The 12961-nt window shown below is 49.1% G+C and overlaps 1 protein-coding gene across 6 annotated transcripts in view; it reads right to left on the bottom strand.

Annotated features, from left to right (window-relative positions):
* The window catches only part of PCDH10 (protocadherin 10), a 33172-nt gene extending 22256 nt beyond the window's left edge, over window positions 1-10916 (bottom strand). For 4 of the 6 annotated variants that reach the window (XM_065687236.1, XM_065687243.1, XM_065687250.1 and 1 more), the window contains exons 1-3: window positions 7663-10916; window positions 6086-6144; window positions 5409-5515 (exon numbers count right to left, since the gene is read on the bottom strand). In XM_065687236.1, coding sequence (XP_065543308.1) covers window positions 5409-5515; window positions 6086-6144; window positions 7663-10266 — 2770 coding nt within the window. In that variant the 5' untranslated portion in view covers window positions 10267-10916. Of the gene's footprint in view, window positions 1-5408; window positions 5516-6085; window positions 6145-6727; window positions 7001-7662 lie in introns of those variants that run through there. The other 2 variants (XM_065687259.1, XM_065687268.1) reach the window with 2 other exon arrangements.
* Between the last annotated feature and the right edge of the window lie 2045 nt (window positions 10917-12961).

Raw genomic sequence — 12961 nt, 5'->3', positions numbered from 1 at the left:
AAATCCCTGGGCACCCACGTATATTTACATTGACTTTGATATGAATGCTGGATATGCTTCCTCCACCTGTTTCCTGCGGGTCATGGTATGGAATTCTCTGTTTCTAACTGAAAAACATTAAAAACACTGAGCAAGGCTATTTGCTATTTTCCAAGAAGGAAGGCTATATAATGGTTAACGAAGTAAGACATTCAGCACAGAACTCCTTCATACGCTAAGAATCATGTTCTTGATTTATAACAAAAAGAAATGTTCAGCAGTATAATACTTCTATCTCGTCTCCCTCATAAATCTGGTTATATATATGATCCCTCAGAACTAAACTATCATAATTGGAAATCCACATTACAGAAAAATGCTTTATATTTTTCATTTAGTTATCATATTAGACCTTGCACGCAGTTAAACTGAGATTTTAAAGGTGACTCTGAATTATGAATTTCAAATGTCCTCTGTGGATACAAATAGAGAGTGCACTTGAAGTGCTGAAAAATGATAAGCACTGCATTGTTTCAAATACAGTATACATATAAAAGCTCATGGCAAAGGACACTAGTTCATTCCTGTTTAAGTCTTTATTACTAGAGAGGCCAGTGGCAATATGAGCTCTCATACAACTCTAACTTTGCAGATTTTGCACGAAAATGAGCCCCTCCCCTCCCTCCAATGAAATCCAAAACTAGGAAAGGAGTTAAGTATCTGATATCTGCATCTGAATTTCCTGCAAATAGGTGCTTTGAATCAGATACATGGCAGTGTTGCATTTCTGAAGCATAGTCCCAGCTCACTTTTTTTTCTATTGTAAAAGGGGAAAATAAAAATTTCTATTTTTATTGAATTCTAATTGGTTTGAAAGACAGTTTAGGCCTAAAACCATTTTAAAATAATGCATTCTTTCTTAATTTAATTAAGGGAGAAGAGCTATATACCAAGCCTTTAGAGTAATAAATGAACACGTACATATGTATTACTGAGTAAACAATGTAATAAAAACAAAAGATACAAATTAAATGTTGACAAAATATTTTCATAGTATAGTTACTGAGAAGTGGGTTTTTCTCCCACATGTGTAATTTTTTCCATAACTTTTACTTGCAATTAAATGGCATTTTCTGTTTCTTCCATGGTACCTTTTCTTAGAAAAAGCTAGTTAGATGTGAGATATGCATGTTGTAGGAAACCAGGCCTCCTTTTCAGAGCTCCATTACCAGAACAACTATTTGGTTAGTATAACCTTGAGCAAGTTACTCATTTCCCTATGATTCATGTTTTGTGTCAGTAAATAAGGACAATGATGTTAACTTCCTAAAGACTCTATCTACTGAAGAACTAGACTTTATGAAAGAGAGTTATCATTCTTTCTTTCTTGCTACGCAATTGGTGTGCTGCCTTGGATAAAACTGACTTCATCTGCATGAGAACATGAATAAAGACCCAAACGTCTTCAATATTCAGCTCTTCCAACTTCAAAGCCCTGTCTGGACCATTATTAAGCATGTAGCCCAAGGAAAGAAAATAAAAAGAAACTGCCCTCAATTTGAGCCAAAGCACTCTTCTAAGCAATTTTCATATTTGCTCTCACTTTATCCAAGATAGACTCTTAGCCAAAGTGATCTTCAGAACTGGATTTGGCTGTCACCCTGTACAGGCTCAGAATGAATACTGGTTTTCTCTGTCCCCTTATAACTAAAATTCTTCTTCTGACTTCTAAAATTCTTCTCTGTATGAACACTGAAATATCATAGCTGTTCTCCAGTAATGCATACTAACCCTCTTAGGGTTTACCTAATCTGTACTGGAGAGGTGTGTGGCAATATTTCACCCTATGCCTTTATATTAGACCCTTATCAATTCCCTTCATAAAGCAGACTAGTGGAAGCCCGATTTTAGATCTCAACCAATATATACTGTTCAGGGGATTATATATTTAAAAAAAAAAAAAAAAAAAAAAAGAGCTGATGCATTTTATAGTATATACATGACAGTACATACTTAGCTTCCACATCTTGAATATTCCCTCCCAAAGTGCATATCATGCCAATTCACTGAAAAAGGTGAAGCAAAGGTAGTATTTTGAAGAAGTCTGCATGTGTGGCTTGAGAAAGCTGAGTAGCTAGTGAGCAGCCATATGAAAAATGTTGATGGCATGAGTCCAGATCTTGAAGGACAGGTGCCTAATCATACAGTTTAAACATACATGCACGCAGAGTATTAACTGGCACCCAAGCTGGCAATTTCACAAGGAAGGCCAAGAATTTAATCAACCATGGGAAATAAACTAACCTCGTGCTTAGAAATCACTCCTACAGAACATGATTGAAATATAGTGTGTTAATAATAGGTAGTAGTGTTGTGCTAGTTGTATTTGTTCTACAACAAATACCAGCTTTTGTTTCAACAATTTTCAAAGAAGAGCACAAGTAATTAGAATACACACTCTCGGTTTGAGAAACACCTCCTCTGATTGCCAAAAACGTCTTGCGCTTCTTCACCTTCAGAAAGTTGTTTTGCAAAAAGCTTAGATTCCTATCCCAGTTAATGAAATGACTACTCAGTCCATGAAAATTAGGCTCTTGAGTACCCCACTATTTGCCATTCCCCGCTAAATGCAGGTGACAGTACTTTTATACTTCATGGACATTAAGGTAGGTAAGAATGTAGATAATTAGGAGGCATTCAGGTGGTACCTTAAACGGAACAATACGAATCTCTTACATACACTCTAGCATGTTTGAAACCATGATTAAATCACTATTAAGAAAATACATTTTGTGAAGAGGTGAACAAAAATCTTATTTCAAAATATAGTAAAACATTTAATGCTACATAGAGCAGCTTAGTTCAGAATGGTCACTAAATAATTGTGCAGGATAAATCTACAAAATGGTGACAGATTTTCACCCTGCATGTTCTCCTTCACAGTTAGTAACTGACTGTGACCATGGCTAGTCAGCTTGGCCATTCAAGATTAAGTATAACTTAAGCTCCTATTTTTCGCCATAAATTTCACCACCAAAAACCAATAGCAAGAGTGAAGTTTTTATATCAAAATATCTCATCCTTGCTGAGGTCAAGGGGCACAGTATTTGCATCATGACAGCAGGATTCAGCCCAAAACTTACAGGAAAACTATATCATATATACGTAGAAGAATAAAGCAGTTTTTACAGATATCTGTATTTAAATACTTATCTAGAACTAGCATTTAAAAACTCCGCATGCAAATTATTGTCAAATCACAGCACCGATACATTAAATTGGAAGTTCTGTGTATTTGACGTTTCAGTTCAAACAGCGGCTTGTGAGCAGAGCAAACTTAATTGTCACCTTTCATTACTTCATATGTAATCACCATAGAAAACACAGAAGTTCATAAATGGCATCAGATTCTTAAAGATTTGAGATTATTTTGAAAGTATAGATCTTTTTTCTCCTATTTTGATAAAACAGAGATGATGAAAGTGAAGTATTTACCCAGCTAAAGACTAATGCCAAGTTTGACTGTAGTTCCAGTGCTCATATCTGAGATATACACTACTTTTAAAATGGAGAGAGAGAATAAAGAGCAGAGGCACAACAATGAGTACTGAATGCATCTGAAAGAGAATAGCTTTCAGTTGATGTGCAACTATATGATTATATTCCCACCATCAGTCAAATCCAGCCCCTTCTGCAGATGTTTATTCTTTTCTCTCCTGTTTGGTTATTATGGTTCATTATGTTGAGGGACTAAGCTGATTGAAATGTTCATTGAGATGACTGCTGCAGTAAAATATGTAAAGGAAAAAAAAAAAGGAATGCAGGGAGGGCAGCAGAAGAGGGAGCTTTTCATAACTCAGTAGCACTGACTGCTGCATCAGAAACAGTGCAAAAGAAAGGGTGGGGAGAGTCTAAATACACAGCTTTTTAAAACAACAATAAATCATACGCCATATATAGGCCAAAAATGAAAGAGGCTCTGTGTTCAGATGTAAACTTCTGGCAAGACCTGGTTTGTTGTCAGGTTCCCAGACACAAAATAGACACTCTGTTCACTTAGCATGAAGCCCTGCAAGAAGCGGGGAGCTCCGGAGACTCTTGGCTCTTCTCAAGTCTCATTAGGTCTGCATATTAATGACCTGCAGCAATATAAAGGGGCCCTCTTCCCCTGGTGCCTGTGTTTCCCATCGTTAAGGGCACAGTGACTACACAGCAGCAAGAATCACAGAATCATAGAATGGTTAGGGTTGGAAAGGAACTTAAGATCATCAAGTTCCACCCCCCCTGCCATGGGCAGGGACACCTCAAACTAAACCATGCCACCTAAGGCTCTGTTCAAAACAAATAAATAGGGGAGGTTAACAGAGCACGCGGGTGAGACAGCATTGCTGTGACAGCACTGAGTCCCTTGCCCTGGTGTCTTCTAAGATGGGGGCAGGGGTAAAAACTTACGACTGGAGAGACTCTGGCAGTACTTTGTATGACACACTTGTAGCGAATCCCTATACATGATAGAGCAAACAAGGGAAAAGAAATCACTGTATTGAATCAAGACACACCAGACCGCTGGAGATTGCGGTAGGGAAGAAAGCACAAGCATTGGTGTCTAAAATGCAGTGTGAGGATGAGAATGAATTCTAATGCATAGGCTCTAAACAAACGTCCCTTTCAGAAGAAAGCTGACAGTATGAGAGCAAAGACAGAAAGCTGTACACATAGAGATAACACAGCAATGTATATATTTTCTAGGTGAATCGAATCACAGTCTTTTAAAGCACTTATTTCCTTTCTCAGGACTGAGAGAGATATACTTAGGAATACTTTGGCCTTATTAACATGGAGATCACTTACACTATACGATGCCTCAATTTGAATTAAAAAACAATCCTCAAAAAATGCCACAGTATTATACATTCAGAGCACCCAATGTGTCTCCACTGATCCCCAGCAAAAATCCTCACAGTCTGGCTGTCATTCAATCCCTGGGTTCATTCTTTCCCTTGGGAACTCCCCCTGCACTTCACACTGCCATGCCAGCTCAAGTGCTACTAAACAAAATTGCCCAGTGCTTTGAAATTCTGGGAGGCTGCTGCTGGAAAAAATGCATTACAAAAGCTAGCAACAACTTTGTTTTACTGTGCAGGAAGTTTTGCTACAGCAAATGACACAGAGTAACACACTAACCCCACCTTTCCCCTCCTCCCCCCCCCCCCCCCGATGAGTAAAATAAACTCTGCCCCATGAAACAAAGGGGTTGAAAATCATCTCCTTGCCCAGGTAGGTGTAGTAGCAAGCTGACTTAAACCCAGTCCCCCATACAATATGCTCACATTATTTATGCCACTCTTGTATTATATTCCTATAAATAACTGTTCTTTCCAGGGTCTCTACCTAAACAGCTACTATTTCCAGTCTCTTTTCAGACTTACCAGAGGATTGACCTCGATTAGTGGCATCATGATCACTGTCTCCTTGCTCACTGTCTCCATGACCACTGTCCTTAGAGCTTACTATGTCTGCTTCCTGGAATGCAGAACTAGACACAGAAACATCTTCACATTAGAATCATGAAAGAGAAACTCATAAAACATTCTTCTGCCATCACATGGCCAAACACGGTGCTGCATTCACCCACTCATGCCTGCTGCACTGCTGCTGCAGAGGTGCTCTGCCCGCCATTAGCAAAACTGGCATTTTCAGACCTCGGCAGGCTAGCTGAAATGGACACTAAGTGTTATCACTCTGCCTGATTTTCATGTGATCGGTATAAAGAATTTGTCAGCTTTTACTTAAGCTGGATAGCTCCACTTTACCTCGAGGAAGTTCAATGTTTTCAGAAAGACCCTACAGAACCATTCTTAAGTATTTAAAGCACATTTTAGACTGATACAACATGAGACTTTGTTGTCTTTTAAGCTGGTTTTGAAACCAGTTCAGAAAAGCTGTAATTCAAACTCCTTTAGTTGATAGTGTTTTATTTAGTACAACTACACATCCAATTTCCCATGGCTTTACTGGTATTTTACATCTGCAGTAAACACAATTCTGCACCCCATTCAGACTTGCTAAAGCATGCACAAGGAAAACAAGGCTAAGGGGCTCATACCTGTTTACTCGTCGGGGTCTGTCAACTAGGTAACTGAGCTCGGCACGCTGATGTTTTGTCTACGAAAAGAAAATATTGGGAAGTATTTTAATTCTTTGATATTTCTATAACCAAACTCAGAAAATATACCAGAGAGCCTCACCATATGCACTATAAATGGTAATGTTTAGCTGTGAGTAGGCCTACACAAGCTGTTTCTAGGATGTTAAGGGGGCGAAAAACACAGCTCTTACTCGCACAGATGGGAAGGATGATTTTTTCCTGAGCTTTTCTGGGGTGAGATTCTGACACGTTTTCTCACAGTGCATGTTGTCGAGCAACACAAGGACTCCCACAAAACCCAGCAGAACTATTTCTAGAGTTGTGTACTACTTAGTCTGAGAGAAAACTTACTGTAATCTAGTTTTCAGCCTGGTTTTAATTCCAAGTGTATAAAAATAGAGGGAGACAGTACAGTTACTGCGCCCTAAGGAAGAAAATACATTGACATACCCTCAAGCCCTTAAAAAGGCAACAGAAGACAGAGTTTCATAAGTATTTTGAGGAAAGGTCAGTCTTACAAGCCAATATTACAAATTTTACTGCAAAACTTAACGCTTTAAAAAATGTCACTCAAACCACTTTTGCCAGGCTGGGCCAGTATTCATGTTTCAGTATTCATGTTGAGAGGGAACGTGTTGTTTTCACTAGTGCACAGGCAGAGAAGTACTGAGAGCTTGTATGAGCTAATCCAGTAGAAAATGATTAACAGGGTAGTATTATGGCATGGCGTATGCTTTGATAGAAATTTTCTACACACGAGGTAACACAATGCAGGCAACATGTTTAACGGGAGGGGACGTTAAGTCTCTGCATATAATTTCACGGAAACTCTTGATGCTTTCCTTTGTGAACTCAGCTTTGGGTTATAAAGAGCTGTTCAGATAGAGGAAAGAAAAGTCAATTAGTAAACCCTAATCCACAAATTAATTAAAGTTGCTGCTAACTGTAGAGATTGTCACAGTCCCAGAGGGGGGTTCCCCCAAAGCCTTAATCGCACATCCAAAGATTTCAAGAAGAAAAAAAAAAAGAAAGACACAGGTTTAAAGTGTCGCTTCAGAAATCCCTGTGATTACGCCTCTGAGCACACACACCCACCCCCCCCGGCCCAACCCAGAGGCTACCCCTTTGCAGCTAACGGTCCCGGAGGATCCCTGCCCCCCCCCCCCCCACCCGACACTGCCCGGCCGGGGCCAGCTCCCCTCACACCCACCGGGGCGGGGGGACGCGCTTGGCTGCAGCGGTACCAGACCCCGAGGGAGAAGGAACCATGGGCGGGGGGGCCGCACTCCCCTCTCCTGCCGCTGCAGCCTCCCAGGTGCCAGACACAGAAGAGGAGAGAGACGGCAGAATGGATTAAAGGGGGAAAAAGAAGGATGAGGCGGGAATCAAAGCGCCGGGAGAGGCGGGGGTGGTGGGGAGCGGGAGCTCTGAGAAAGCGACGCAGGCCTGGGGGAAAGCCCGCGGTGCAGCGGCGGGGCACGGCCGGCGCGGAGGTGGGGGGCTGAGGGGAGGCGGGGGGCACGGCCGGGCCTTACCTCGCTGGACAAGATGCTGCCGTTAGAGATGATGTCGGGCTGCTGGTCCGCGTAGCCGGTGACGATTGCCCCGCAGGGGTTGTGCTCGGCGTCGGTGCTGCGGGAGGGGCTGCAGGGCTTGAGGAACATCAGGTCGGTCTTGGCGGACTCGGGGGTGAGGCAGACCTGGTAGCAGTAGTTCTGGTTGTGGTGGTGGGATCCGAAGCTCCCCGACTCCTCCACCGGCACCTGCGCCGGGTTGCTGGGCACGTTGGAGCTCTGTACCAGCATGATGTCCGACTTGCTGAGCTTCTTCTTGCGGGCCCGCGCCTGGCGGCTGCAGCAAGGGCAGCAGCAGCAGCAGCCCAGGCAGCAGTCGCTGGCCAGGCAGGTGTAGATGTTGAGCTTCTTCTCCTTCTGGCAGCGCACTGCCAGCACGATCATGGCCAGCAGGAAGATGAAGGAGACGGAGCCCAGGGCTATGATGAGGATAAGGGTGAGGTCGAGTGAGCTGTCCCCCCCAGAGCGGCTGGGGCGATGCTCGCCGGACCCGCCGCCGCCGCCCCCCGCGCCCGCTCCCGCTCCCGCGCCCAGGCCGCCACCGCCGCCGGGCCGCTCGGCCGCGCCGTCCACCAGCACCACCTGGATGGCGGCGGTGGAGGAGAGCGGCGGCTGCCCGTGGTCGCGCACCTCGATGACCAGCTCGTAGGGGCGCTGGGGGTCGCGCTTGGCCGGCACCCTGCGCGCCGTCCGCAGCTCCCCGGTGCGCCAGTCCATGCGGAAGAGGCTGGCCTCATTGCCCCGCACTATGCTGTAGGTGAGGCGGGCGTTCTCCCCGTCGTCGGCGTCCACCGCTGTCACCCGGCTCACCAGGTAGCCCGGCTCAGCGCCGCGGGGCAGCGCCTCCCGCGCCGGCGTGCCGTTCCGGCCGGGCAGGGGGCTGACAATGGCGGGAGCGTTGTCGTTCTGGTCCACCACAATGATGTTGACGGTGGCGTTGCCGGCCAGAGGCTGGGGCTCCTCACCGGCGTCGCGGGCCTCCACCTGGAAGCTGAACTCCTTGAGCTGCTCGTAGTCGAAGGAGCGGAGGGCGTAGAGAAAGCCGTTCTCGGAGTTGATGGAGACGTAGGTGAAGACGGACATGCCCTGGATCTGACTCTCCAGGATGGAGTAGGCGAGTTGGGCGTTGGCGCCCTGGTCCCGGTCGGTGGCGCTGACGGCGTAGATGTAGGCGCCGGGCACGTTGTTCTCGCTCACGTAGACCTGGTAGACGGGCTGGCTGAAGCGAGGCGCGTTGTCGTTCACGTCGCTCACCCGCACCTGAATGGACTTGCTGGTGCTCAGCGGCGGCTCACCACGGTCCCGGGCCACCACGGTGAGGGTGTAGGCGTCGCCGCCCGGCTGCTCGCGGTCCAGCGGCCCCTCGGTGACGATGGTGTAGTAGTTCTTGAAGGAGCTCTTGAGGCGGAAGGGAGCGTCGCCCTGCAGTAGCTCGCACTGCACTTGCCCATTCTCCTCCGAGTCGCGGTCCGAGACGCTGAAGAGGGCCACCACGGTGCCCGGCGCCGCCGCCTCGCTCACCGCCTCTTTGACGGTGGAGAAGCTGATCTCGGGCGCGTTGTCGTTGGCGTCCAGAACCCGCACCAGCACCTTGCAGTGCGCCGGAACGGCGTTGGGCCCCAGGTCTTTGGCTTGCACGTACACCTGGTACACGCTGCTCTCCTCGTAGTCCAGCTCGCCGCTCACCTCCAGCCGCCCTGTGCGCGGTGCGATGCCGAAGAGCTCCCGGGCGCGGGCCGAGATGTGGCTGCTGAAGGAGTAGATCACCTCGCCATTCTGACCCTCGTCGGGGTCAGTGGCATTGAGCTGCAGCACTAGGGTGCCCGGCGGCGAGTTCTCCGGCAGCGACACGGTGTAAACGGGCTGCTCAAAGGCGGGGACGTTGTCGTTGGAGTCCAGCACCCTGATGGTGAGCAGGGCGGTGCCGGTGCGCTGCTGGGGCTGCCCGCCGTCCACCGCTGTCAGCACGTAGCGGTGCACTGCTTGCTGCTCCCGGTCCAGGGGCTTGTCCAGCACCAGCTCGGCGAAGCGGTTGCCGTCGCCCTGCGTCTGCACGTCGAGGGAGAAGTAGCTGTTGGGGGTGATCTCGTAGGTGCGCAGCGAGTTGGTGCCCACGTCGGGGTCGAAGGCGCTCTCCAGCGGGAAGCGGGTGCCCGGCGTGGCGCTTTCCGAGATCTCCACGGTGAGGTCGGGCTCCGGGAAGGAGGGAGGATTATCGTTGATGTCCAGCACCTCGATCTCCACCCGGAACAGCTCGAGGGGGTTCTCCAGGAAGACCTCCAGATGCAGCAGGCAGGAGGGGCTCTGCTTGCAGATCTGCTCCCGGTCTATCTTCTCATTCACGTAGAGCACCCCGGTCTCCAGGTTGAGCTCCAGGTAAGGGCTGCGGGAGTTGGGCGCCGTCTGGAAGCGGCGAGCCGAAAGTTTTGTAATGTCCAAGCCCAGATCCTCGGCGATATTCCCCACGAACGTGCCATGCTCCTGCTCTTCCTGCACCGTGTAATGGAGCTGGGAAAGGGCCCCCTCCACCATCCAGAGCAAGGCAAAGAGGAATAGCACAATCATCTCCAAACGGGGAAAGAGATCCCCCCTCCCCAACACCACCTCTTCCTCTTTTTCCAAAAGCCACCACCACCTCCTCCTCCGAAAATACACACTACAGCGTGTGTGCCTCTGCGTGTCTAGCTCTTGTGTGTGTGTGTGTGTGTGTGTCCGCGCCTGCGAGCGTGTGGAGAGAGAGGGATCGGGGGAGGGGGAAGGAAAGGGAGGGGGGAAGTGGTTGATTTTGGGGGGGGGGGTGCTAGATATTATTTCTTCTGATTCATGTTAGGATTTTTTTTCTCCCCCATCTCCCTTCTGTATGTTACGAGTATTATTGTTTCACACGCTGACCCAATGAAGAAGACAGGCGTCCCCACTTCATCTGTGATCTTCGAAATAAATGGACAACTAATAATAGCTATTAGCTGGATGGATCTAGAGATACACAGTAGCCCGCTTTTATTTATTCCGAGAGTCTTGGCACTGCACCGCGGCAGTAGCAGCGGCGGAGGCAGCAGCAGCAGCAAATCCCAAGGAGCAAATTGTTATATTTCAAGATTGTCCTCGGTTTGTCTTCCTGGTGGGAGCCGGAGGGGTAGGTGCTGCTGGAGGAGCCGGCGGACATGCCCTCTTCAGATGCAAGGAAAAGGCAGAAACCCGCGAAATTAAAAAAAAAAAAAAAAAAAAAAAAAAAAAAAGAATTATAACCCGCAAAAAGATTTCATATCAAAAAAAGGCAGAGAGCAGCTCTGCTACCCAAAACTTTCATTCCCCGATTTCTCAGGGCTTTCCTCTTTTTTATTTAAAGATTTTAATTGTTTCTCTCTTCTATTAATAGTCTTTCATTTTCTTCTTTTATTGTTATTATGTTCATCATCACTCTGCTTTTTTATGGACGTGCTGATGAGTTTTTTTTTCTCTCTTGCTGCTTTTGCGTCTAGCCCTCTCTCTGTGTCTGTCTTTCTGCTTGCTGCTGCCGCCGCCGCCGCTCGCCTCCCGTCCCAGCTCCGGTCCCGGCCCCAGCTCCGGCTCCAGCTCCTCTGATCTCTGCCGACAGTTTCTGAGCCGGTAGCGCTCGGCTTTTCTGTTTTTGCGCAGCGCTCGGCTCCTGCCAACCAATCAGCCGGCAGCAACGCCCCCGGGGGCGGCACCCTATTGGCCGCGGAGCACGTCGAGTATCTTGCGTCAGAGATAGGAGAGCGGGCGACCGCGCAGACAGGCAAGACGGGCAAGGCAGGCAGGCAGGCAAGGCAGGCAGGCAGGCAGGCAGGCAGGCAGGCAGGCAGGCAGGCAGGCAGAGCGACGCTAACCGTGCAGCTCCCGAGGCTCTTTTCCGCCTCCAAGAGCGTTCGTTCTCCCACCGCAGCCGCTGGGCAGGGAGATCACCGCACGTCGTCAGGGCAGACACACGGGTAATCGTTAACAGCACTCTCCTCGGAGAGGGAATTTCCACCAGCTTCTAACTTTCCTACCGCAGGTCGGGCGCTGTAACGTTTTTAGAGCATAAACAAGGGGAAACATGAGATTATTTACACACCCGCAGCGGGCTGCCCTAGCTCATTAGTCGGTGGAGAAAGTGCAACTTTCCGTCAGTGCAATGTTTCCAGCTCCAGCCAATTTAAAGTATCACGAGCCTGCGCCGATTTTTTTTCACCCCTTATTTACACTTCGGAACTTCCACGAACGTAACGGAAGAGGGAAGCCGGGCATGTCATATTTTGTCACTGGGTCCCGCGGGTGCGGCGAGGCCGGGCAGGGAGGCTTCGCGGGGGTTCACGGCCCGTGGCCTGGTGGTTTTCCAGTGTTGGTGCTCACTGTACACCCGCTTTCCCCGCTGCCGACGCCGTTAACGGCGCTGGAGGCTCCGAACCTACACCGAGGGCTCTGGGCTTGCGGCGCCCGCGCATGTCGGTAACCCGCGCCGACTATCCTCTTGCCCGGCTCTGCTGCTGCTTCTCAGACAGCGAGGAGGCAGCTCCGTGCTAAATAAAGTCCATCTACCAATGGTGTCTATCGCACGTCAAGTGCTCGACTGACACGTTTGTGATCGATGCCTTTGGCTGCGAAGCCGCACTGGCACTGCGGAGAGCGTCGCACCCGGGGGGGGGGGGGGGGGGGAGGGCAATCAAGGCGGGGGTTCGCGGGTGGAGCCCAAACCTCTGCCAGTGCTAAGGGATGGGGGGGGGGGGGGGGGTGTTGCCCATGGGCCCTGCACAGCTGAGAAGCGAAGTCCGAAACTTCACAAAATGGGGAAAGTAACAGTAAAAAGGGTGAAATACTCGTATTTCCCCCAAAAACGTTATTTTATTGCTTATGAAGAGCAACACAAAGCAGGTAGTAGGAGCTGCTGCTTTGACCCCATCTCTAATCCCTCCGCAGGCGCCAGTTCCCTTCCACACATATCAATGAACTGTACGTTCGGATGCGTTTTCCCTCGCGGAAACGCAGCTCTTCGCATTCCCAAACTTGTGTGTGTCGCACGCCTGTCACCGCGCTCCCACCCCAGGAAGGGGAGCTCGGGGCCACCGGCGGCGAGGGCACAACCAAACTCACGCCACCGCGCCCAAACCGGCCTCGGAGTCACGCCAGGGGCCGCTCCCGGGCCAGCAGTTCGTGGAAGGGCCCCGGCGAAGCGGCTCACGGCGCACCGGGCGCACAGCCCCCGGGCCCAGCCGCGCTGCTCAGCTAGCGGCCTGCGCGGAGACGCGGGAGCTCCGGA

The sequence above is a fragment of the Lathamus discolor genome, chromosome 1 (assembly GCF_037157495.1).
Source record: "Lathamus discolor isolate bLatDis1 chromosome 1, bLatDis1.hap1, whole genome shotgun sequence".
In the NCBI taxonomy this organism is placed as follows: domain Eukaryota; kingdom Metazoa; phylum Chordata; class Aves; order Psittaciformes; family Psittacidae; genus Lathamus; species Lathamus discolor.
The sequence above is the reverse complement of the archived record's forward strand: the minus strand, read 5'-3'. Positions and strand labels throughout refer to the sequence as shown.